At 44.0% G+C, this 26,979-nt stretch overlaps 1 protein-coding gene across 1 annotated transcript in view; it reads right to left on the minus strand.

The window, feature by feature from the left end:
- The window catches only part of LOC149330908 (uncharacterized), a 47,031-nt gene extending 21,017 nt beyond the window's left edge, over window positions 1-26,014 (minus strand). The window contains exons 1-14 of the mRNA XM_089559509.1: window positions 25,969-26,014; window positions 23,754-23,926; window positions 19,587-19,679; window positions 18,682-18,820; window positions 16,440-16,597; window positions 15,824-15,895; window positions 15,604-15,743; window positions 15,460-15,509; window positions 12,967-13,075; window positions 11,263-11,430; window positions 8,546-8,687; window positions 7,672-7,800; window positions 7,551-7,567; window positions 626-684 (exon numbers count right to left, since the gene is read on the minus strand). Coding sequence (XP_089415635.1) covers window positions 626-684; window positions 7,551-7,567; window positions 7,672-7,800; window positions 8,546-8,687; window positions 11,263-11,430; window positions 12,967-13,075; window positions 15,460-15,509; window positions 15,604-15,743; window positions 15,824-15,895; window positions 16,440-16,597; window positions 18,682-18,820; window positions 19,587-19,679; window positions 23,754-23,926; window positions 25,969-26,014 — 1,495 coding nt within the window. The remainder of the gene's footprint in view (window positions 1-625; window positions 685-7,550; window positions 7,568-7,671; window positions 7,801-8,545; window positions 8,688-11,262; window positions 11,431-12,966; window positions 13,076-15,459; window positions 15,510-15,603; window positions 15,744-15,823; window positions 15,896-16,439; window positions 16,598-18,681; window positions 18,821-19,586; window positions 19,680-23,753; window positions 23,927-25,968) is intronic.
- Window positions 26,015-26,979: the final 965 nt, after the last annotated feature.

Here is a 26,979-nt window from a genome sequence, read left to right on the forward strand (position 1 = left end):
TATTGAAGGTGATTAAATACATTAATTTTAGGGATCCAATCTATATTTAAAACACCTAGCTGCAAGCGACGGTTATAGTCCGGTAGATTTATTGACTTCAGCGCTAATGACATTCAGTTAACGTACGTTCCCGAAGGGACGCCTCACTTAGGCTGACAACCTGCAGAGCCGTACCTATTACTTTACCAGACATAACTTCAACAGCGAAAGAACGAGACACCAGGAGAAGAAGAACACAGGTGTCTCATTATTTCGCTGGTGAAGTTATGTTTTATGTACACCAACTAGCCCACATGGGTACCTTGTTATATTACTATACGCTAATTGTCTGATATTTATATCTATCTTAAAATCTGTTTGATATGAACACATGGATGCCTGAACTATTGCAGAGTTATTCTGTTCGCATGCGCTCATGAAGAAACGATGCGAACTTGTACAAAATGTCCTGATATTTCTCGCGCTCATCTTCAACATAAAACCATTTAGGTTTCATCTTTGCGTAATACGAAATTTTCAAAATCATAATAAGCGGGATCGTACTCACATACTGTTATTTAATCTGAATAACAGTATGTAGCATTAGCTACTTGCTGGTTTCGAACCTTCGTTTCATCCAGCTTACCTTTGGCGGGAAGTATCATGAGGAAAGCCAAGCCGATCGTCCACATGTTGGCCGAACTTCTTGGTTAGAGATAAAGCGAAAGGCTGTGGTTTGGTCGCTCATATAGCTAGTTCTAACGGCTGACCTTTTGTAAACTGTCCGGAATAAGCCATCTCTTGTGCGCACTAAAGATACGATGACGTGACTTTTAATAAATATGCATTCACTTCAGAATTTTAATGCTTAGAACGGCGTTGTCAACCCTATGTTGGCTCCGTTGCTCGCTTTATCCAAGTCTTCGTGTTTGTCAACCCGGGCAGACACTCTTGATGTGCGCGTTGATTATTTATTTGTTACATTTTACTGAACAGGTCCTCAAAACAAATCACAACGCTTTGACGCGCAGTTCGGTTTGGTTTACGCTCTCCCTTAGGATTTGTTCTTTGTCGCCACAGAAATAGCGTCATGCATTTGGCAACTTCGTCACTCGATCTGATCAAATTATACAGTGTGTCTTCGAAAGAAAAATTAGTCGCGATTTAGGCAGAATTTGTTGGGCCACAGCGCCGAGGGGAAGCGCGTTTTCGAAATTCTAAAAACTGACATGGATATTACTTAAAATGGGCTGCACGCTTCACTGGAATTAAGCAGCCTAACAGTTATAGTTAAAAAGTTAGCGATTCAATATTAGTGAAAGTTAACGGTTAGATATTAGTGAACCAGGCTAATAAGATATTAGTGAACCAGTGAACCAGTGAACACAGTTCCCACTTCGAGTTATTGATCAATTCAGTCTCGCCGTACCATAAGCTTGCCGTCCCGGTTAGCACAGTTTGTAGAGTGACTGCTCCGGTGAAGCGGTGGTCCTAGGTTCGAACCCCGGACCAGGACGAAGTTTTCTTAACTGAAAGCTTCTGAGAAAGCTGTATAGCTTTCCTTTGTAGCCGTATGGCTGCGCTCGGGTGGATGTCAATGAGTAATTACTCCCTTACTACACGTCTTAGCTGCAGTCTGATGTACTACACCGATGGTAACGCTATGCCTAGAAAACCTCTCTTCTAACTCTAAAGCCTATTTAAAAAAAAAAAAATTGTGTAAAGCATAGTAGAAACACCCTGTATGTAGAGCTTAAGGGCTGCCATAACGGCCTGAAGGAATAGCGGTGGCTGGCGCCTTAAGTTTCGTCAACTGCACCCGTCCACAAGTTTGTGCGCCTCATGAGGGGCTGTCTGAAGCCGTACGTGAGACTAGCACGTGATTCTGGGTGTCCTAAACATAGAAGCGGCGCATAAGCGCTTCCTAGAAGAGATGCGTCAGAACAACAACCCTGACGACAAAAAAAAAAAAGGGTACGTGCACGTACTCTCACATTGACAGCTTTGTATAAGACTTGGGACTGACATGCAAAGTGAGCGTGTGAGTAAGTTGAATAAATAATTAGTAATGTGCACTTTAATGACCACAAGGCCGCGCTTGTGTGCTGCGAAAAGCAAATAAAGAAGTTGTAAAGTGTTGCCTGTATTTTTTGTTCGTTTCTTTTTTCACAGCATAGCGCGCCTATTCTTACTGTAGATGTTCATCGCTGTACAAGCAAAAAAACAAAGCTGCCAAGGAAGTTTATGCGCTAAGCAACAAAAGTTAGCACCGCCTGTCGTTTTTTTTTTTCATTGCGTTGACAGCGACGGTCACTGGCTAGCTGTAACCAACACAAAATAAGCATTTAGTGACGTCCACGTGGTAGAAGTGAAGCAATGTTAAGGTGCTGAGCTGTGAAACCAGTCACCTCTGAACTTAACCCGTGATGAAGTTTTGAAACCGTGCTGTGAGGGGCAGTGAGGCAAAAGTCCCCAGAACGCGTCAGCCGAAAGCCGAAACCGATCTCTATAGCTCTGCTATAATCGGTAGCTCCAGCTCACAACTGTGGACGTGCAAGTTCGACTCGCTTGCTGTAATCTGGGGCAGTGACATTTGTTGAACGCTGAAATATATCCCACCTAAAATTATTGGTTATCTGGAAATGAAAGGCGCAGTAATTCGGTGGGCAACCGAACCGAGCCGCAATGAAAGGGGAGGAAGGTGGGAGTGAACGGAGAAAGAAAGAAAGAAAGAAAGGAAGAAAGAAAGGAAGAAAGAAAGAAGGAAAGAAAGAAAGAAAGAAAGAAGGAAGGAAAGAAGGAAGGAAGGAAGGAAGGAAGGAAGGAAGGAAGGAAGGAAGGAAGGAAGGAAGGAAGGAAGGAAGGAAAGAGAGAGAGAGAGAGGTGCCGTAGTGGCGGGCTCCAGAATAATTTCGACAACTTGGGGATTTTTCTTTTCTTTTTTTTTATTGGGGTTTAACGTCCCAAACCAACTCAGGCTATGATGGACGCCATAGTGACGGGCTCCGGAAATTTCGACCACCTTGGGTTCTTTGGCGTGCACTGACATCGCACAGTACACGTGCCTCTAGAATTTCGCCTGCATCGAAATTCGGCCTCCGAGGCAGGGGACGAACCCGCGTCTTTCGGGTCAGCAGCCGAGCGCCGTAACCACTGAGCCACCGCGGCGGAGCTTGGGGATTTTTCACTGACATTGGGCACAGCACACTAGTGCCTTTGCGTTTCGCCTTCATCGAAACGCTGTCGCCGCGGTCGGGTTCGAACCCGGGAACTCCGGCTCAGTATAGTCGAGCGCTCTAACCACTGAGCCACCGCGGCGGGTAAATTAGGAAAATTCAGCCTGGGCAGTCGTACCGTTGGCTTCTATACATATAAGGTGCTTATGTACTTCTGCCATTTCGAAGGGACTAGTGCTGCGGATTTTTTTATCTTAGAACTATGACTTCTTGTAGCCGCAATATTTGCGGGTAACCGAGCTTTCGGGGAAGAGGTATCTCACCTTCGGCTTGAAGTATCATGAAGGCGACGAAACCTGTGAAGTGCATTTCATAGGGAATCGCAGGCCACTACTTTAAAAGCGGCACCTCTCACACTTGCCACGCAGCCAGTGCCATAAAGAAACTTTGTCGGAATACAACTGACCAAACACCGTTATATGCGATCTCTCATAATGGCAAATCCCAACTGACAACTCACGTTCGCGTATGGGTTACTTTGTGTTCTTGTACTTTGCTCGTGATTTGAAAGTGGACGTTTTTCTTTGCCTGACCGCTGTTGCCATTATATTACTTATACATTGGCATATTTTAGGCGCAACCACTGCGATGCGTTTGAGAGCACGGAACATGCGAAACGGCTCAAAGGGCAGACGGGTTTTCTGACGACTGTTGTCATCCGAAAGTCATTGTGACTCAAGATAAATGCATGTAGGCGCTGACGTTGCTGCTCTGAAAAATTATGGCCCCGTCAGTGAGGCGAAACTATCCAACCGTCAGAGATTAAGGAAAAAAAATAACAGAGAATCTTAAAAACACGCAATTCAATGCGAAAGCACTGGCCTTTTCTTTTTTTTTTTGGCGAATAGTTTTCACTGATTTTACATGCATGACTCACTGAACTGAGGCACCCACATGTCATGCATGTCATGTGTACACGAGTACATTTTGCGTATTTCCAAGTGCAGCACACTCTGCACTAACCCATTCTCCTTCATACGCAATTTCCACTGCCTCGTGCAGAGCTCGTGTCGTGTCTCTGCCTTCTTCTGTGTCCTCGTTTTTTTTTTTTTCGGGCTTCGTTTCGAAAGATGCAAATGCTCCAACTCGCCCAGTTTAGCATATTTGTCCAGATAATTCCCTCCGTTTGTTCTTGCGATCATGTTTGCGCCCAAAAGTGGTTTAGTATTGCGACTGTAGTTCCTAAAAGCATTCGTAAACGGGCTTAGCGACGCTCTTTTCAGCGTTATTTTCTTTACCTCTTTCTTTCCCTTTGCGAATAGGTCGATAACAATTAGAATTTCACAATAGCAACCGCACGGTGGACTTGCAGCTTGGCGTCGGGACACGAATTTTACTGCGCACAAGGATTTGATATCATCTGTGTCGCAGTTTATGTAAGGGTCTAAGTGTATGCCGAACAGCATGACCGGCGTTGAAATACATGAAGTTCAAGCCTGCAGCATGCACTGCACTTCCCAGAACTTCGAATGCCAGCCACTTGACCGCAAGAATGATGCAATGCCGGTGACCGGGATTTGCTTTAGCGACAAAGGAAGAAGAGATCAGGATATTGCGCGGTCACTCTGCCGTAGAGTGAAAATAAGAAAAGCAGGGGGGGGGGGGGGGGGGTGGGGGGGGGGGGGGCGGCTTTGTCGAAAGCTGTCCGAAGTTTTAGACCTGGTCTCTTCAATGACGCTATGCGCTTGGAAACTTTTTTGGGGTTTCAGCTTAGTAGGTCCTCGTCAATTGGAACTCGCCTATATCGAGCAACCGGATTATTCGAACCAACACTCTGGTTGCGTCAGCATCAGTTGTATTGAAAAGGCTCCCTTTATTCTGAACTCCACATGATATGAGCAAATTTCGAATTCGGATGATCGAAACTCGGCTTATAAGCTAAACGCCGATAAAGAATCAATTCCGAGACAATTTCGTCCCATTATGCCTCCTGTTAGACGCCACTTCTGTCAATTCATTCAGCCTACAACATATACATTTTGACAGGCTATCCTCTCCTGTAACTTTGAAAAGAGCCGGTAGTTGTAGTTTATTTTCAGAGACTGAACGGAAAATACTCTGAAGCAACGTGTGCCACGAAGAATGATTTCCTGTAAGAAAGCATAACAGTGGGCCCCAAATTAAGGGAATTTAAGTGTTCTTTTTTTTATGTAGATCTGGGAAATGAGAGCGAACCTTTTTCCAGATACAAGAACTGCAGAGCTTTTATGCATATTACAAACCTTTTGTACCCTCCTACGTCGTCACCTCTGGTATACTTATTTTCTGCCTTTCAAATCCTGGTTGGGATTAGATCTTGTGTAATGTCAATTGTAACACGAGTACAGGTGGTTGGAAACTTTTTTTTTTTTTACAAACATGCAACTTTGGTATATCGATAAAGAGCTTGGCTCAGCCCGGCGTTATGTTGTTAGCTTCAACTGTATGCTTTGGTGATTTCTTGCCGCAACTGCAATTTCTTCGTTGTGGATCTATTAAATCTCGTGGAATCGGTCGTTTTGAACTGACGTTGTCTTGACCGGTATTAGTTGTGGAGTCTTTGCTTTGAATATGAACGCATGTCTTCACACACTCCTTGGATGCACATCTGTGGAAAAGACAATGACACCATGAGGAGGTGGAGTGTACAAAATGCTGCCAAGCAAGGAAACCTTATCTGTAGTGACTTCACATTAAAAAAAAAAGAAAGGTTACAGGACGGTTAGCTTCGTGTAACGCGGGATTGTGGGACAGCTGTTTGCGTTAGTGAGTCTAATACCCTTTATTCATTATTATTTCTTTTTTCTCCGGTAGAGTGCGTCTGACGTCACTATGCTACTATTCATGATCTCACTGTGCTCGAACCGCGGAGCGTGGCGCGCTGCCTTGGCAAATGGCAGTGACCTCATGTATGAAGTTACTGTGTGCTGACCAATCAGCGTGCCGCGATGCACCTGCTTCTCTCGCCCTCCTTTTTTCTTCCTCGCACCCCTTCCCATTGCGCAAACACCGCAGAAGCTGAAAATATGCCCTTAACAACTTTCAATGCGAAAAACTCCTGAGTTCCCATGTGAGGATTGTCTAAAGTGTCACTAAATGTACTATTTTATGGATGGTGATTTCGTTTCAAGAAAATGAAATTCGGTATCTCTCGGCCATTTTGAGTGCATGTTAAGAGAGATTTGAGAGACCCTGAAATTACCCTTAAATAGGTTGTTTCTATTTCCCCTTCTCTGGAAGGAACTGGTGACGTCATTCGGGATGTCATGGTATAAGTCCACACAGAGAAGTGAAGCCGGAACTGAATGAGAAAAGTGGCTCTGCAATATGTTTTTGACAGCGGAAAAAAACCTTTGAAAACAGCTCTTATAAAAATGATCTGTAGACAGTCTATAGACTTCTTATTGACTCTATTGACTTCCTATAGGTATTACTTTTTGTCAGTTCATAGTCTATAGACTGTCTATAGACAAAAGTCTATTAAAAGTGTATGGCTATAAATCTATAGATTGTCGATAGGCTGTCTATAGAATTTGTATTGTCTATAGACTGTTCTCTAGGATTGGTCTATAGACAGCCTATAGATTTTATAGACAAAAGTCTATAGACACTCTATAGACTGTCTAAAACTGTTTTGTAAGAGTATGGCAGTGTTATAGAATGAGCGCGTTAAAAATGATCGACTAATTCTTTTTTCATGTTGGCCTTAATGCTAAAGAACTGGAAGTTTTAAAAGCAATGCAACGACGCGTTTGGTTCTCGTTATCGGGAGGCCGCCGTATGAAATGTGGTCACTAAGATTTGTTAAGGTTACCTGAAAGTTTAGTCTTATCACCATCTTAAAACGAAAATTTGGCAAGTTACTAATTACCATTGCTGTAATTTTGCTAGCAAACCTTTCTACTACAGGACTTGTCTTTGCTTGTCTTCGCTAAGAGAAGTCCTCTTGTCGAAAGGTTGGCTGGCAGCAAGAATCCAATCTTCCTGCCTTCTCTCTACCTTGCGTTATTTTGACTGGCAAATTAGGGTGAGGAGGTGACAGAGAAAAATACCGGTTTCGAGCTATATTGAACTGAGTCATTAATAACAGTAAATTAGTCCTGTATAATCCGTCTTCATCCTACTGCGAATCATTATCATCATCATCGTTGTCGCCGCCATCATGGCGAACGGGTCGCCTGAACGGAATGCATTCTGCTGTAGAAAGGTTCGACTGAAGCAGCTAGAGACGCTTATGGGTGGTTGTGTGCTTGGTGACGGTACCCTGCTAATTAACAGAAGTGTGCCAAGAACTCTTGCCCTTTATTATTGTTTAAACAGTTGCCGGTAGGCCTAACCGCTCAGGGCTAACCGCACCTGTAGTCTACAACAACCTTGGCAAGAGGGAAGTAGACTGCAGGTCTTTTCTCATAACTACACGCTTCCCAAAATACTAGTGCAGAACAAAATCGCAAAAGTGAAGTAGCTAGGAGCTTACGTGATTGTCTCCACAAGGCATGTAGTCAAGTGCCTGTCCTTTGTAATCCAAGGGGAGTTGAACTGTGCCGTACTGCGTAGTGAAGTCTTCGTGGAAAAAGCATAGCACCTTGCACGTCGCTGTTTGAACCTGAGAGACAAAAATAACGACATCAGGTCTGGTGTCTTTCCTAAACGGTGTAACAAGTAAAAGCACGACAGGGTTGCTAGCATAATTTGATTTTTTTTTCGCAATTCTAATTTATAACCTGCAACAAACCCTTACAAATGTATGAAAAGGTATTCTTGGAAATGGAGAAGACTGACTGCGAATATACCAAATAGTCTTTTTTTTTACTCTTTGCAGTTTTCTTAAAACGTTACACTGATGGTAAGGTGGATCCCGCCTTAACTAAAAGTATGCGGGCCCCGGCGGACTTAAGCTAAGGAGGCAGCAGTCACAGCTTGACAACTTAGCGACAATTTTTTGATTATTTCCAGAGTTATTCCTTTTATCCTCTGTATAACAGCATTAAACTTTGACGGTAATGATCAGACAGTAACATATTCCACAATACTCGCCACGAACAGCTTGCACTTCGAAAACTGTCTGAAGTGAATTGGTCTCTTAACAATACTATCTTCAGGATTGCGATTCAAATAATAAAATACAATAAGCACATTAACACGCGAAATCTGGCATTTTCTTACCCCTCGAAACACACCTGAGAAAATTTCTTTTCTCGTTGCAACTTCTAGTCTCTTCGAAGTTGTCTCGCACAACGAAACTATTGAGATATGACTTCTGTTTTAGCGACAATTTGAAATTAATTGTTACATTAGAGGTAACCAGCTGCCCAAAGTGTAAACAACACTGAAGGCTGAATTTTTCTTACACTGGCGTATTCGTATCTCTTGTTCAGTTTGTCAGTCGGCAGCGCTCTGCAAAACGCTTCGAATGACACCGTCATTCCTGGATACACGCCATCCATAAAGTGTCCTTTCGACAACACCTTCCAGCAGCTTTTTCCAGCTTTGCTAAAAGAGAATGAACCGCAAATCAGGTAACAGCCAAGTAAATGCAATGGTTTCCACTGTCCCGGAACAAACAAATGAAAACAGCCAACAGAGCGCCGTTGTCGTAGAGCCCTCGAGCAGCGTGCCACAAACAACAAAAAACAAAATTAAACCACAACATCATTACCATCATCGTCATCAGTTTGACTATGCCTACTGCAGGGCAAATGCCTCTCCCATGTCTCTCCAATTAACCCGGTCCTTTGCCAGCTGCGGCCACCCTATCCTCGCAAATTTCTTAACCTCATCCGCCCACCTCACTTTCTGCCGCCCCCTGCTACGCTTGCCTTCTCTTGGAATTAACTCCGTTACCCTTAAGGACCGGCGGTTATCTTGCCTTCGCATTACATGCCCTGCCCAAGCTCATTTATTCCTCTTGATTTCGACTAGGGCGTCATTAACCAACGTTTGTTCTCTCACCCACTCCACCCGCTTCCGGTCTCTTAACGTTACACCTATCATTTTCCTTTCCATGGCTCGCTGCGTTCTTAACTTAAGCTGAACGCTCTTTGTTAGCCTCCACGTTTCTGCCCCATAGGTGAGTGCCGGTGCTTAAGATAGAGCTGTTGTATACTTTTCTCGCGAGGGATATTGGTAAACTGCCATTCAGGATCTGAGAGAACCTGCCATATGTGCTCCACCCCATTCAAGGTTCTTCTAGTTACTTCCCTCTCATGATCCGCATCAGCGCCCACTGCCTGCCCTAAGTAGACGTATTCCCTTAATACTTCCAGCACCTCGCTATCAACTGTGAACTGCTGCTCCCTTGCGAGACTGTTGAACATTACTTAATGATTATATTTAATCAGGGTGTTGGTGTCGACCTATCTTTTTGCTTTGAGCGACTCTACTTTTTCGCTCGGGGTTGCTCTGAAATCTGTCAGCCTCGACAAGGTGTCGAATGCATTTCCGTGTGCTGCGTAGCAACACTAATAGAAAAAGGTTAAAAAACACGTACAAAAACTTTTAAGCGCTGTCAACTATAGCGAATTGTATAGTTTCATTGGTTTGTTTCTTTATTTTATTTTTTTCTTCTTTTTTAAAAATGTGTAATAATTTTTATTCTATACGTCCTGCAACTCTTGTCCTGGCTCAGGGTGACAGTATAAAAATAAATAAATAAAAGTGCGCTCTAATGTCTTCTCCTTTCTTTTTTTTTGAATTCGGTGGTCTGCATACAACTAAAGTGTGCGAAAATGCATGTTGTACAAAACCTACTACAACTGGAACTTAAAAGAGTTTAAAAAGGCGGCCCTTATTTACAAGGCCGTAAGCTGCTTTAGAGTTCTATGTTGTGTGCTTTAACCCTTTGAGGGTCGAATTATTTTGAAGAAAACTTTCCCAGGTGGTCAAATTACTTTATTGCGGATCTTCAATCTACAAAATGTATATAATCGAGAATAAATAGTAAGAAAAAAATTAGGAACAGTACTTTGGTGACAGCATCACTCACAACTGGAAAACGTTCAATAGAATAGAATAGCAACGGTGATAAGCAAGCTAAGAGCAGCACCAATAAAGATAGAAATCAACTTTCGCTGCCTCTGCAAAACAGTGCCCACAAAGAGAAAACACGTTTCGCGCGACTCCGTTGCGATCCCGCGGCGGAATCGAAACCGCGTAGGCGCGTTGCCACAGAGGGCGAGAATACCTCGCGAGCAACGGTGATAAGCAAGCTAAGAGCAGCGCCAATAAAGATAGAAATCAACTTCGGCAGCCCCTGCAAGATAGTGCTGACAAAAATAAAACTCAAATTTCGCGCGACTCCGTTGCGATCACGCGGCGAAGCCAAAACTACAAAAGGGGTGTTGCCGCGGTTGCCGCAGTCTGTGCCGCCGCGCTAAAGCTAGACATAAGTTCTGCTTATCTCCGTAAGAAGGCAGCACAAAATTCAAACACTTCTTGTAAGTCCTAAGAGGTGGCAGCACACCCCAGTGAGCACGCATCGTTCTTTTGGCGCAAAATTTCAAACGGAAGATCGAAACCGTACCGTACGGCAAAGACCTTGCGGGACAGAAAACCGCCGCCGTACATATACGGCAAAAACCTTCAAAGGGTTAAGACTGCTATACGGCAGTCTTATTGCACATATGGAGTCCTATATTGATACGAGGTGGCAAGCAAAGGAGTAGGACGACATGATGAAATAAGTCGTATTATTTTGAATTGCCCGTTTCTCCGTCTTCGTAACAGTATGCACACTGTACACCTCGGGTGCTTCTTATTAGGAGCATCTGAAGTTTACAGTAAGTTGGTAAGCGAACAGCTATGAACCAATTAAGGAGAGTGTAATGATCGTTTGTCGATTTATTTATTTGTTCATAGCCCCATTTCCGGCATTTCAGAGGGAGGAAGGGGTACACATTGATTGGTTATGCAGCAAGTGGTTTCCCTTCACATCAAGTTGTTTTGCAGCATTGTTAAAAGCTGCTCGCTAGTCTGTTTCATCTCAGTGCAAGCACTGCATGTCGCGTTCTGGTCACGGCTGGCTTCGAACCGCTGCGCGGCGAGGTCAGTGTAATAGGCACGGTCTTACCTGACAACGTATTGAATTTGTCTCAAGCTGCACTTAGAGAACTGGTGGTGGCTGGGGCCCTTGTTAACGTAGCTCATGATGTGCCCGTCTTCCCATGGGCAGTCCTTGGCTCCAGGGTGCTTGTCGGACGTACTTTCGGGGCCCTCTCCATCGTGGTATGCACCCAGACTGAAAGAAGTGTGAGGACGCGAACCGTGAGATGATGGTGACAGCGGTAATAATTCATCCCAACTGACACCTCATCATATCAACCGTTCATAGAGCCAGACAAAGTAATTTTGTTTTATCAGTCAGTGAGTGTTCTCAGTTTTGACGGGGAACTTTTTCGCATGGTATTTCTGGGAGCATCGCTTGCGTATCGGTGGGCACAGACGCTGGCAGTACAGGCTACCTGCTTGTGATGGTCCGCCTTAAGCGGCAGATCGCAGCCAGCTGTGGGCTTTTCCTTCATTCCTTCATTCAGAAGGAGGAGGAGGTAGAAGAGGAAAGGCAGGGAGGTTTACCTCTCCTGCCGGCGGCTCGCTGCTCTCCGTAGAATTTACTTGGAGATCCCCCTCGCTCGGCTTGGGCATCCTCTATCTATTCCGATTCTCTTATCCTTCGGGGCAAGCGCCAAGGGATATGCCCTGAAACCAGTGTGCGATTCTATTCACGATTATTTAATTTCATCTGGTAGATTTCTCTGCTAGAATGTGAATTCACAACTTTTCTTTCTCCGTATTTTTTGTTCTGTACAAATTCTAGCTCTGCGTCCCAAAATTTTAAATTTAAATATACTCCATTCCCTGTACAGCCGCCCAAATCTTCAGCTGGCGTGCGCGACGGCCGCTTTTTCTGCGCTCCTGCGCTTTGTGACGAAGCAAGCTTGGGGAAAGCTCAATATTAAGCAGGGGCTTAGTGAGCCTGTGCTTAAAGTTTATAATTTAGCAAGTTTGCGCCGTCATAAGCTGCAGGAGTGCGGAAAACGCGGCCGTCGCGCACGCCAGCTGAAGATTTGGCCGACTGTACATGAGTGCGTTTGTATCCGCTATGCACCCTGGCCAATCCCCCGCCGTGGGTATGTGCCATTCAGCCTGAGGACATCATCATCATCATCAACCGCGGAAGAATAATCGGTTTGCTAACCTACACGGGGGAAAGTGGTGAGGGGGTAAAAAAAATGAAAGAGAAAAGACAGTCGCAGAAAATTGAAGTCACTATGAAAAGTCGGCGTTCGTTAAAGTCACAGGCTATCAGAAGCGGAGCAGTGCCTGTGAGGCCTTGACCGCCGACGGTCGCCGCGGGCAGTGGCTCCAGCGCACGGCTGAGAGACTGCCTTTCGGTGCTGTGGGCAGGGCAGTCACAAAGAATGTGGAATATAGTCTCGTCATACCCGCAAATGGCACATGCAGGGCCATCAGCCATACCGGTTAAGAAAGAGTAATCGTTGGTGAAAGCTACGCCAAGCCAGAGGCGACACAGCAATGTTTCTTCACGTCGAGGTGGGCATGATGGATGCCGGAGCTTCTGACCTGGGTCCAAGGATTTTAAACATGAATTGGAAAATTGGACGGAATGTCCGTTCATTCTGTGTAAGGTGCATTTCTTTTGTATTTTCTTTCTCAACAGCATGCAAATGGCTTACAGTATTGTAAATTTAAAAAAAAAAATAGAGACCGTGTCGCGTTTTTCCGTCGTGTAATGAGCACCGGAGAATGATCTTACACGTGGGCCATTTCGTGCGTGAAGGTGTGCACTCCGGTGAAAAGCCCCGGCCTGTCTTCTCCCAGAGCTACGAAGTGATATGAGCAGACGCTGGAGACGAAGCCGATTCCTGCGATGGAAAGACTCTAGCTTGCACGACATTTTCGTATCTAGAACGCCATGACATTACGCAAGCCACGCGCGTTATTATATTGAGCACCTAAGGCTTCAGGTATCGTCTCTGCCAAAAGTTTCCAAGCAACGCTGTTTGCTTCTCAGCCATTTACTGAAGACCTCATGGCACCATTAAACTCTATAAGTTATCTAAAAATGTCTACGAGTGTTCTCCTTACCTTACCCAGATTTGGAGCTTAAAGGGCAACTGCACCACTTTTTGAGAATTTTGCTATATTCAAGTATTCAATTCTATACAAGCTGCAAGTAAAGCATATCAAATGTTTCTGTGCTATCATTTAAAAAAAAAAGTAATAGCCGATTAAACTTTGCTCTTCGCCTCATAGCACCGGAGGAGTGCGGAGAAGCCTGGTGTGACGTCACGGAAGGTAAGATTCTGCTGCCGCCAACCACAACCTGCCGTGCGTCGTTGGATGCTGTAAAAAAACCCTCGGCGGGTTTTGCCTTTGACGTAGTTGTTTTTTCTCCTTCGAAGCAAGCATTTATGTGTTGTGAACGTACTGGTACCGTTGTTGACGTCATCATGCGCTCCCTCAGTTGGCGCTGTGCGCTGCGGAGAAGTTTGAAGGCTGTCGCGAATTTAATCGCCGATTGCATCGTCATTTCAAATGTTAGCCCAAAAGGACTTCGCATGCTTTACCTGCAAATTTCACCTATTCGACCCCTTTAAGCTCGTCGATTTTTAAAACCTATGCCTTCCACCTTTTAGGGGGTGCCATAAGTGCTTCGCTGGACGACTAAGAAACAAACTCCTTTGTCTGGTTACTTTCGGCAAAGACAGTGCAAATACAGTTTTGCAACAGACAAAAATTAAAGGTGCACTTAAGTCTCCTTACGTGCGGAAATGCGAAAGCATTTTGAGTTCCGTTGCCTCTTCTGTTACTATTAGTAATATAATTAATCAATTTTGTTTCTTATGTTTTGTTATTTTTATTTTATTTTCATACTTTATTTTAGTACTTTGGTTTATTTTGTGTTTATTATTTACTTTAGGTTTTTATTTTATTTTATTTTAATACTTCAATAATAGTATTTTATTTGTTTTTATTTTTCGATTAATTTTTTGACAGTTTGTTTAGTGACTTGCTCATTTAAGCTTTCCATTCAGTCATTATTAATCATTACGAATCATAATTACATTCTTACTGGATGATCGACAGTTCATGAGGACACGCTCTTAAACAATCGTTTCTTTGCTGGAAACGTAGCACCGTCATACGTGACGTCATTATCGGGGCCTCTGCCCGTCGCTGGCACTGCAGAGAAGCCTGAACGCTTAATCCGCTTTATTAGGTGATTACGCCATCAGTTCAGATGCTAGCGCAAAACGGTTTAGCAGGCTTTACCAGCATGTTTCGCACATTGGACCCTTTTAAAGTCATCGAGTTTTAAAACCTCTCCAGTTTCCCTGATGTCGATGGCTAGTTCCGTGTCTCTAGTGGCGTCATCTGTTTAGAGAGGGTTGTGCCAACGCAGACCAACCCAAAAAACTTAAGATAATTGACTTTATCGCTTGCTGCGTACATTTCAATCCGTAGCGTACTGCGCTGGAAGATATTTTTTGCAAGTAAAGGAAAAATAAACATGAAGCATATATGCCTCCGTTTCCGCCGAATGCAGCAGATGATGTCTGGAATTTATTTGAAAGTTACGTCTTCTGGCTTCTCAATACCACGAGATATCCCTTCTTTGTGTAATTACAACATTTCTATATTTATATAATTGAGCAGGTGTCCTGTACATTTTTGTAAGCTATTCATGCCTACACACCACGCATTCGTCTCCAAAAATTATTTAAACATCAGAACTTAATTTTGCTTTGGTTAGAAAAAAACGTAACGAGCCATTAATAAAAGCCCTCAGAGGACGGGATCTTTTTTGTTTTCGTCAGCGAAAATAGAACAAATTATAAAAATGGCATGCATATTGGCTCTAGCTAAACCACCTCTCCATTTTAAGCCTCATTTTCTTTTTTATTTTTCAGCAGTTCTTTCCGTTGGAAAAAAATATCCACATCCTGTATGCATCTCTCAGCCCTATGTGGCATTAAACGAAACGTCTGAGTTTTGAAAAAAAAAAAAAAAAAAACTGACGATAAGTTTCTGTTCATACCTTATTCACGACTACTAGGCTTTGCGGGCACAAAATTACAGTTTTCGTAATGTACTAACTCATTCTGCTTTCACTTGGGGCATCGCTCTGCATTTTTACTTATATTGGCTTATTATTCACGTGATAAGTGCACCTATATAGATGTACCTGGGGAAGTGTACGCCTTAAATACTCAATTTAAATCAGTAAAAACTCCAGCATACTCACCCAAACCAGCATCAGTAATTTTCCCCTCGTAAATTGTCATTACGTCGAGCCTGCATTAGTTCCAAAAAAAAAAAAGACCTGCTGCTTGACCAAGTTTTTAAGAGCTCTGTAATTAATTTCTCAAGAGTCTGAGGACAACTGTACCCTGTCATGAGGTAGACGGCGTCTGGATAACGATATTCCATCCTTTTCTTGTAAGCGTAGCTTCTGAATTGCGCTATTGTAAGGTCGTCGAAAAGATAGCCATCCTTAGGTATAAAAGCGTATTTTTTTTCGTCTTCAGGCTGGAAAAACAAAAATAAAAGGAATTTCATGGGACGAGTATTGTTAGTTGTTACATATGTATCACGTCCCGTATTCTTACCTCACTTTTTTCTATGCCTGTGAGCATCAGCTTCACCCTAGGATTTGATGTGGCCCTGTATCTGATGTTCGCCTAAGAAAAAAAAGATAATGACGTGTTAAGAAACATGCATGAGGAGGAACGACAGTTGAGAGATTTAGCATAGCGGGGACATACTAGCGGGGACGTATACTGAATTACCGGGCGCCTGCTGCGCATGTTCACTAGCTCCCCGGGGGTCGAATTTCAGGGGGAGGATTAGAGTGTGAGCTTGTAAGGAGGTTAAGGAGAAAGAGAAGGCTAAGTTGCACTAGGTGTATTGCTGTAGCAAGGTGGATTTGTCCAATGCCACCTGAAACCTGTATCAAGGAGGCGTTGCACTTTCGGGCTTGGAATTGCAAGGGGGACGAGCTTGCGAGAAGTGCGTGCGCAATTTTGGACTCCCCTCCACCAATGCTGTCCAGTACTGGACATCCAGACATCCGGGCATCCAGAGTCTGAAATATCTTGTCTTAGTTTTACACCCAATGTATACGCCTGAAGTTATGCGCATGATATCAGTACACCTTAGCCTTGTTTTTGCTAGGAAATTCATTCTCAAGTAGGGTGAAACGTTCTAACAAAAGCAGTAACTCACTGCGTTCACTACGATGCACAGGTACTGCAGCACAACCGAGGTATTTTTGAACTGCTTGTAGTGCGCAGTGTCTACCACAATGAATACTTCAACCGTGACCTCCTCTGGTACCAGTTGTCGGGCTTCAAGGTCATCTTCGCTGAGGGCATTATCTTGGGCTGTAATGCAAAACGTGCTGGTTAAAAGCAGGAAAAAAAAGTGTCCACACACATCATACCCAGGAACTTTGAACAAGCGCATTTTTTACAAAGAGAAGCTGTTTATGGAAGCATTTTTTTTAGCATATCGCAAGGTTTTGCACCATAACAATCAATAAATCAGCATAGCCCTCCTCAGGGCACTTGTCGTTGTTGCTATTTATTGTCAGAAACGCTTCCAGTTGGTTTCCTTTGGCAGTCTTAATTACTCGGTCCAAGCGCGACAAAAATTTAAAAGCAAGATTTTGCTATGCATCAGAAATTTAGACCATTCTAAACAAAATATGTTCACAACAGTAGCTTACAATATTCCACAGTTGCCTCACAATTAAAAGTGATGTCGAGAAAGCTGGAGTTCTGTATCATTCGCGCCCTTGTAATGCTTGGGAGCAGTATGTTGGAGAAGGGCGCAAGGATACTTCTGCGAAGTAGTTGGTGTCACGTGACGGGAATGAACAGTGCAGAGGGGTGACGGAAGGATCTGACGCGCGTTCGAAGTTTCTGCTCCTTGAATACCATCTCTCGCTCTTATGGAGAAACATTATAGATTCGTGTCTGTCCTGCTCTTCCGTACACCACCTGCCATGGTTGGAAGGTGGAGGCTTCACAGAGACGAAGCTCGTCTGGTGGCGGCATCACTTCCCTCCAGCCAATGGCATTCTCTGAACTGGTGACGCCACTTCCGGTTTATTGACGTCACGTATTTATGGCCAATAGGATTTTTATTCTATGATGATTTCACTGGTGACGTTAGTGCCCTGCAGCCAATCAGAATTTTTTCTGGGTCACGCCGGACAGCGAAGGGTTTTTACTCTGGTGAGGGTTTTGTGCTATCGCATAATGACGTTCCTGAGAATGCGATCCTGTCGTACGGACGACTCGAGCCCGAAAAACGCTTTTATGGCTGTCTCGCTTCCTCTGGTAACGTTTCGTTCTTAGGGTAAGCCTTCGTTCTTTGGGTAAGACGGAATCATCGAGAAAATAGCGTGCTCGCGTATTACTACAAGGATCAAGACACATTTGCAGAGAAAAGAATGGTCCATATTGTCCAGTCCGCTACCAAACCTTCCTAAAAGATATAAGCGTAGCTTCAGACTACTTCGAGGTCAGTTTCATGTGCGCGGTGCGCCAAAGCATTCGTAGACTGCTTATTTTCGCAAGAAAGCATTTTGCCAATCCCCTACCCTGATCACTACGTAGCATTCTTAGCATATGAATACAAAAGGAGACTTGTACTCATCATAGTGAAGAAGAGACCCCGCTAGCAGTTTCGAAAGGCCTTAATTGCATTACAGACAGCCACTGCTTCTTTATTGCATCGGGCTAACATCAAGCTACGTACTACGAGATTTTGGGCACACCTTGTTGTCGGAGCACTTGCATTGTCGGCAGTGTGAGGAACGGTGCTTATGGCTATCGCGTGAAAACGTGAATGCGCTAGGTAGTGGCAGAATAAACATGCGCTGCATTCCAATGTGTCTTGACCACTTTGTTTATTCTGTCAATATTTAAGGGCGTTCAAGTTGCCGTACACTGCATTCAGCTATTTCTTCATACACACTTAAATTATGAGGAGCTACAAACACACTGTCATGAAAGAGGTTTTACCTCTCCCTCATGCTATATACAATTTTAGCGCATGTGTCTTTCATACTTTCCTGAACGAAGCTATGAAGCATCTAGGAATTGCAATTCGTTCGAGTTTCCATCGCCTGCTTTAGAAAAAAACACAGAAGGCGACCAGGTTATTTAAGCTCTATGGTTACAAGACAGGACTGAGACCTAACATCCAGTTGCCTCATGAACACATATTTATTGCCGATAATCTAAGCATTTGTCGGACTAATACGTAAGGCAGAGTAGCGCGAACAACTGCTCAAGAAATAGAAACTCCAGATCTGATTTGAACTAGCCAGCTTTTTATGTAACCATGTACCTTAACAGTTACATTTCTGAGCACGTACAAATTTAACATCTAACTATTAAGAAAGCGCGGACTGCATAATAATTTAAAGCATAACCCAACGATGACAGAAGTTTCTCACCTTGATCTCTATGCCTGATAGTTTTGTCCAGCATCTCCTTTTGCTCGATCTCGTAAATCCGGTGAGCAATAACGCCCTCTTCGGACTTTTCTGAGACCGATACTGGCTCAATTCTGTGACTTGGCCCAACTAGCCCTTGCTGATACAAAGAGAAAGTAAAAAAAATTTAAAATTTACTAGCTGTGCAGTGCCGGCGTTCCTTTATGGCTTTCAATCACTGATACGCCGAAGAAGACTTATAGCTTTTTGTGTTAAGTACATTCAAGTTGTGCGGGTCTGGCATTCCATTATTGCCTTTGATCACTGATACGCCGAAGAAAACTTTTAGATGTTTGTGTTCAGTACATTTAATTAAGTTGGACTAGTATTAACGACAACTTTGTGGCAAACGCAAGTGTTTCGAGGGCTTTTGTTGAAAATTCTTTATCCCTAGAAACCGCTGTGCGATTTATTGTATTTTGCTATTCTTAACGGGGAAGCTAACGAAAAGGGTTCAACTTAAATTGTGGAAGACGCAGTCAGCTATGGAAAGGAAAATGATGGGTGTAATGTTAAGAGACAGGAAGAGGGCGGAGTGGGTGAGGGAACAAACTCGGGTTATTGACATCCTAATGGAAATCGAGAATAAATGGGCTCGGGCAGGGCATATGTAATGTGAAGGCAAGGTAACCGGGATACCGAGAGAAGCGTAGCAGGGGCGGCAGAAAATTAGGTGGGCGGATTAGATCAAGAAGTTTGCGGGGATACGGTGGCCGCAACTGGCACAGGACAGGGTTAATTGGAGAGACATGGGAGAGGCCTTCGCCCTGCAATGGGCGTAGTCAGGCTGATGATGATGACGATTATGTAGCGAGGGATCGCACTGACCGCTTCTCAACAAAGTGTGGGATCTTAATTGTACTTACCATCCGAACGCCACTCCCGCTTTGCCTTACTGTGAGTGTGGCAATTTTTTCCTCATCTTCATACAGGTCTCGCTCGATGTGCTCGCCGTTGTACTGTAATACACCATACGTTCGCTTGCAATGTTCATAAACACACAACAGTGTAGCAAACACAGCAAATTGAAATGAAAGGAAACGACAACTTATAGCGCAGAATAGTTTCTTAATTTTCCTTTTTGGGAGGAGGGGAGAGGGGTAGGATGGCAGGCGAAAATTAGTAGGGAATGGGCACTTTAAACGTAAATTGAACTGCACATTATAAGGCCAACGTGAGTTTGACCATAGAGAGAGAGAGAGAGAGAGAGAGAGAGAGAGAGAGACTCTTTAATGAAGAGCAGAGAATTTAGCCGGCGTTTAAAAATCGCTGGCATGCTACTCCGCGTAGGGAGGGGAATTTGGGAGATAAAGAGAAGGAGAGCAGAGTGGAAGAGGTAAAAACAAAAAAAAAACGAAGATGAAATGCGGCCATGAAATGGGTACTAAGGATGCAATGGCGAGTATTGATGTAACCTATGGAATGATGGAGTGCATAGTCCGTCAAATGGGCTGACGAAGTTCACTGCATGAAGAATACATGAAGGTAACGTGCAAGGGAATTTAGAGCTTATCGAGATGTCCAATGTCTTTTAAATATGTGAATAGAAAGTTCATTGCAAGTCTCTGTTGCCTAAGGCAGGCTAAGGGACCTAAAACTTTGTCCATTGTAAGGGGCACTGAGCAGAGCTTCTGCATGCAATGTTCATAGTACGCACGCTCGTTAGCATATGTAGGGAACTCAAGCAAGATATGCTCCACAGTTTCTATCGCGGCACAGTTGTCACAGTGCGGACTGTCCATTTGTCTAAAACGGTATCGTAAGCCGTTTGTATATGCAGCATTCAGACGAAGTCGATGATAAAGTGTTTCCAGATGTCGAGGAATTCTGGGTGAGAGTCTTGATCTAAGATGTGGGTCGATTGAGTGAAGAAATTGGTACTGTTGTGTCGGCAAACTCCAAAGCCGATACATTTCTTCGGAAGCAAAACTGTTGGCCATCTGGGACGCATCAGATTTCGTAAAAAAAGTTCTAATGTATCTCCGATGTTGATGGCCTTTACGCGCCGCTTCATCTGCTTTTTCATTAGCCTGAATGCCACAGTGAGCAGGTACCCACTCAAATGTTATGCAGTGGCCTGCGGCAATAGCTAAATGATGTAGATATCCGATGTCCAGGGAAACTGGCTGGTGATTCGTTTTCTTCAGCAGGTTGGCCAGGATCTGGAGAGATGCTTTCGAATCGGTGAAGATAACCCAACGGTCGGCGGTTCGGCGCAGGATGTAAGAAACAGCTTCCTTAATGCCGTGAAGCTCAGCTGTCGTAGAGGATGTCCTCCGCTGCAGCCGGTAAGAAAGGGCATGGCCTGTTGAGGGTACATAAAGGCCACATGAAGAGGTTTCTTTAGTAGTTGAACCATCGGTGAAGATATGGGTGTGCTGCCTATATTCCTCCGTTAAGTAGGCGAGAGTAGTTTGCAGAAGCGCTGCCTGTGGCATGCGGCTCTTTGCATTCACACCTGAAACAAACTTCTTCGCCTTTAGAGGAGAGAGTGTCCATGGAGGAAAGGCCAGAGGTAGTAGTTTCTGTGGCTGATTAATAGTAGGGATGGGCAGGAGCTGCACTGCCTGGCCAAAGCTAGAGTTGCTGAGTTAGGTGGACACGGTGCAGGAAGTGCTTCTTCCTTTGAAGAACATGGCGGAGATGGGTACGCATAGTTTCCTGGGCGGCAATCACCTCTAGTGGGAGACATCCTGCCTCCGCTACTGTTCCTGATGCAGAGGAACCCTTTGGGAGGCCTAGCCATATTCGCAGGCAGTTGTTCCGTGCGGCAACGAGAGACTTATTGCTTGATGTAGATAATCTTTGAAACACTGGTAGACACTAGCGCAAGGTTCCTTCAACGTAGGCTTTTTCAAGCAGAAGCATTGATCGGCAGTTGTTACCCCGCCTTGTTCCCGCCATGAACCTGAACACTTGCGATGCTGCAGTGATCCTCTCGCGGAGTTTTTTGATGTGAGGTGTCCGTGACAGATTATAGTCGATTACAACACCCAGGAATCGCTGAGATCGTACATATGGTAGCGATCGTCCGCCTAGGAGCAGCGAATATCGGGTCATCGTTTTTCTTGTAAACGCCATTGCAACACTCTTTTCTGGCGAGAGACGAAGACCTCTGGAAGCCAGGTACATCGAAATGTGCAATAGCGCTCTCTGTAGACGTTGCTGGGTGATATAGCGCGAGCGTGATGCGGTCCAGATGCAGATATCATCAGCATAAATTGTTATGCGGACCCCTCGCGGAAGGTTTCTTGTTATGTGTATAAGGACAATATTGAACAGGAGAGGGCTGAGCACCGCTCCCTGTTGTACGCCCCTCTCTACTGCGTGAAAGCGTGTTGGACCGTTTGGAGTGGTCATAAAAATTTGCCGTTCTTTCAAATAATGCTCAATCCATTTGTATAGCTTTCCTCCAAGGCCAAGACTGGCAAAGGCGGCGAGAATTGCATGGTGAAAGACAGAGTCAAAGGCAGCCTTGATGTCTAGGAAAACGGCTGTCGTGATGTACCCAGCATGAAGGTACTCCTCAATTGATGAGACGAGGGAGATGATATTGTCAGTCGCAGACCTGTTTTGACGGAACTCGTTCATTTCTTGGGGGAACTCATTTCGGCTTTCTAGGAACCAAGTTGACCATCACAGAACTTAAGGCTCTAGTGTTTCTAGAAGGACAGACTTTGCACAGAGTTAAAGTGCTCGTCTGTGTCTGATTGTCCTGCAGAATCGCAAAATAATAATTTTACTTTCGCAGGAGCTGCTGTTAGTGGTCTTTTGCAGGGACTGCTGTTTGAGAACGGAAAATAGTTTCAAATGCATTGTTTATATGTCATTGAGAAGGCGGGGTAAAAAACCATGGAACATCTGCACAGAATATCATTATATGTTCGCGTAAATAATAAAGCATGTCGTAGAAATTTTTTCACTGATGTATCATGTCCGTGCTGTGGTTTCCGAAAAAAAAAAAAAGATCATTGCTACAAGATCACGCACAGGCATATTAAACGCAACGCCTCCAACTCGAACGCAGCGTGAAGCACAAATGCAGGCTCTGTGAAGCGAACGGAAAATTCCAAAGCGCCTGGCGATAAATTCTGACTGCAAATAATCTACTTTCACTCATAAAAGAGCTGTTGTAAGCTAGGCAAGTTCAAAAAATGAAATACAGATGTCACCACTGCCGGCTGTTTTCGGAAGAAAACCGTGGTTGCATCAAGACATTTCCATGGTGAGTATGTCTGAGGCTAAGTTAAAACGAGCTTGACTTCTAAATGGTGATCATTAGGTTCTATGCGGTCTTGACGTCACGAGTTTGAAACTGACGCTGTGAAAATTTTTAAATCCAATTTTCTCGCAATATATAAGCGTCTTTTGCTTCCGAACAAACATCAACGGAGGCAGAAGGAGCGATAGAACCGATTTTTATTAACTGCAGAAATTGGAAGGTGGTTGTACTCTCAGTGTCTCTTTAAGCAAAATTGGATGGAAAATAGAAGAGAATGTAAAGAACGGATATGGGTGTCGTAACTTTTGTTCATTGACTGTCACATATTGCCGAGATGTCAAGTGTCATTCTTTGGCTTTGTGTAAGCGTTCTGTCTGTCCTCGTTTCGAATATTTTCCGTAAGACATTTTCGACTTCTGTGCGCAAGTACTCTCAAACCTCGTTATAATGAAACGGTTTATGACAAAATAAATGGATATAATGATTGAATGATGATTCCCCTTGGAAGCTAGGTCAGCACGGGCTATAACGAAGACAATGCTGTAACGAAGTAATCGCTGGGTCTCTTCAACTTCATTACTGCGAGGTTCAACTGTAATGGCAAAATTCGCTCTTGTATGCAAACTGAATGTTCCCTTTCATATTGAGCTGCTTTTACACGAGACAAAGTCATCACTGTATACACAGAACGAACTACATTACATAATTAAAAGTTATCAACTGAATAGTATTTATTGACGATATGTGTTTTTAGGTATGTCCTGCAAGGGTAGGATATTTGCGAATCTTTTTTTTTTCCCCTGTTACTCACGAATCGTGTCACGGGGCGGCCGTCTTCTGCCATGATAACTTTAAGTTCAGGGGCAGCCACGGATGCTTTCCTTAAGCTCAGCGTCAGGTCGTCATGCACGTGCACCATCATCCTTCCATCGGAGGACCGCTCTTCAAGCAGCCTAGGGTAGACCAGCTTCGGCTGCTCCAGCCCTGCAGTAAACGTAAGGCAGAGGCTATGAATGAATGAATGAATGAATGAATGAATGAATGAATGAATGAATGAATGAATGAAGTCTTTTGTTAACTCTCTCAAGGTTGCATAAGCAAGGGGTGAGGACGCAAGGTAAAAAGCTGCGTTCATTAAGCTTGAAAGCCATCCTGCGCGCCCTGCCGGGCGTATAGCCTCAGCAGCTGATCACAACAGCAGTGGACTCATACGCAGAGAGTAAATACAGCTATAAAATATCTGCATTTAACAGAGTTCCATGGAATTCCTGCCCTGCTCTCATTGGATAAAATTATAAAGAGCACATTTCACAATGCTATATTCAGAAACTCTTTTGCAATAAACACACACTGCAAGTAAAACAAAAGTATACAGACAGTACATATTTGTTCCAATCGCGGTGTCCTTTCTATGCAGATTCAACCATGTGAACGGTTATGATTAATTTGCGCCTTGAAGTCTCTTCAAGTGTGCAATGTTCTTCTGAAGAATATTGAGGAAACGTGCTAAATATTGTTCGTGACTGCTTACGATATGTAGTGCAGCAGAAAGGTACGCATGCACTAAGCGATTTGGCGCCGTATATTGGGTATTCATTAAACATCCTGACATCAGCCTCGACGTCAGGAATCTTGTCGTCTGTAACCTCATCTCTCCGCTTCGTCTGACGGGGCGCAGTAGGCATGTATAAAATAAATGCCGCCGCACAGCACCCAGAGTAGATTCCATGCTGAGCGTCAGGGACCTGTAGAGCTTATCGTCAAACCCCCATTGCGCACTGTTTATGAAAGCTCGTAAGTTTTCCGGGATTGATCTGGAAATGTGGATGGAATGTTTCTCGCGCTCACGTAAAAAAAATAAAAAAATAGATCTTAGTAGAAACTCACATCGTCTTTTTTTCTGCCCTTTTTTGTTTCGGAGTGTATAGCTGCGGCTGCAAAGCTTGATGCCTGTTCGATCAGTGCCTTATCTCAGCCCTGTCGATGAAGCAGGCATCTCTGTTCCACCAACTTCGTGCCGAAACCTCATTTCCCCCTTTCTGCTTCCTCTTTAACTTCATTTCATTTCTCTATTTGCCCAGAAAACATCCTGCAAAAGTCCCACGGCTAAAAGCTGTTGAAACAGCTTGACGCGGCCGAGGAACCCTTTAAGATTGCGGTACTACTCACTTTGTGGCAATTAACAGAGATAATGAAAGTACAGAATAGAAACAATTGTACTGAAACAGAACGACATAACAGTGCATACGCAAAAATAGTAAAAGTGGACAGTTGGCAATCAAAAGCGTATTTGCAAAATGTGCCTAAAATGTATAAGTTAACAGGTAAGAATAAAATGGGGCAAGCTATCTAGGACACAATTCACTTGAAATATACAAAAATTAGTCTCGGAAACAAGATATAACTCTATAAAATTATTCTCAGCCTATTCTATGTTCAGCAAAAGTGATCGCACATCATTCAGTGTCGCCTCTGATACCACTAAAGTTTGATAACAGTGCCAATGACGACAGCTGAGTGGCGTTCTTTCTTTTCATCAATTGGTAAGCGGATGACTAATAGGTTATAAGTGACAGCTGAATGCGGGCAGTTTTTTCTGACCCTGCTTGCCGAAAGATGTTTTGAACTATATCAACAACGGCTTTTAAATTTCCAGCGAGAAACAATGTTACAAACGGCCAGGTCAGCAACAACTGCGCGAGGTGAAATTAATGTATTATCTTTGTTCAAAGGGCCAAATTTTATGCCAGGGATCGAACACTCAAGACCATGCATGCATCAGATGGGCGCTGATTGAACTATGGCCGGCACCCTCAATTCGATTATTTCCTCGACGAAATGACACAGCAAATCAACTTTGTACTTGGCGTCAGCAGGTCTGGCCGAAGTGGGCAACGCTGCTGTAGCTATACCTGTGTGAAATGCAACTAAATTAACCCAGGGTAATGCTAAAAATTACCAGCTAAGCGTCGACCGCCTGTAATTCCTGTTCACATCCTTGCTCGCATACGACAAAGGCGCCTTACCTTTCGCGGGCACTGTCACGAGCAGAGCCAAGACGATGAGTTTCATTGTCTTCCGTGCGTACGCGCAAATCACAGTGCTGGCCCCTTATGTAGTTGATTTCTTGGAGCAGACATTTGACGTCACTTAACGGTAACTCTTGTTTCCTTGAATCGAAAACTTGAAGTTCGGTTCAGTGCCCCCGCTGTTGGCACTGACGTCTTGACATTTGTGTGTCACTTTAGGTTTCGGGATAGATTGCTTGCCGCGAACAAGCCGTCACCTTTGTTGATAATATTATCTGCCGGATTTCTTTTTCAATATCGTTTTCTCTTTGATATAACCTTACACACACACGAGGACGTTGTCAGGTCAGATAACATTTATTCCCTTGAGCGGCTCGAACACACGTCCTCGTTGTTACTGAGACATAACGTGCTTAAAGTTAACCAGTTATACTAGCTGCAACTTGTCACACATATTGGAAATGAAATAATACGAGATCCAACAAAACTGTCTAAACTCAGCTTGCCCAGTAATACACTGTACATGAAACAAAGCTTCCTCAAACTACCCGCCGTAAGAATCACTTATGGTACCCAAACATGCATTTGGTAAAATGTTTAGGGGAATCCCCCAAGGTTGAGTAGATTTGTAATAAGGGAGTAATCACTCACTGACATCCACCCGAGCGCAACCATACGGCTGCAAAGGAAAACTATACAGCTTTCTCAGAAACTTCGTAGTTAAAGAAAAATTTGTCCTGTTCCGAGGTTCGAACCCGGGACCACCGCTTCACCGGAGCAGTCGCTCTACCAATTGAGCTAACCGGGCGGCAAGCTCAGGTTAGGGCGAGAGCTATTTTGATCAATAACTCGAAGTGGGAACAGTGTTGGTCAAATGTTTAGGGGAATCCGCCAAGGTGGAGTAGATTTGTAATAAGGGAGTAGTTACTCATTGACATCCACCCGAGCGCAGCCATACGGCTACAAAGGAATAGCTTTCCTTTGTAGCCGTATGGCTGCGCTCGGGTG

This window comes from Amblyomma mixtum, chromosome 9 (genome assembly GCF_055824585.1).
Source record: "Amblyomma mixtum isolate Tamu chromosome 9, ASM5582458v1, whole genome shotgun sequence".
Classification (NCBI taxonomy): domain Eukaryota; kingdom Metazoa; phylum Arthropoda; class Arachnida; order Ixodida; family Ixodidae; genus Amblyomma; species Amblyomma mixtum.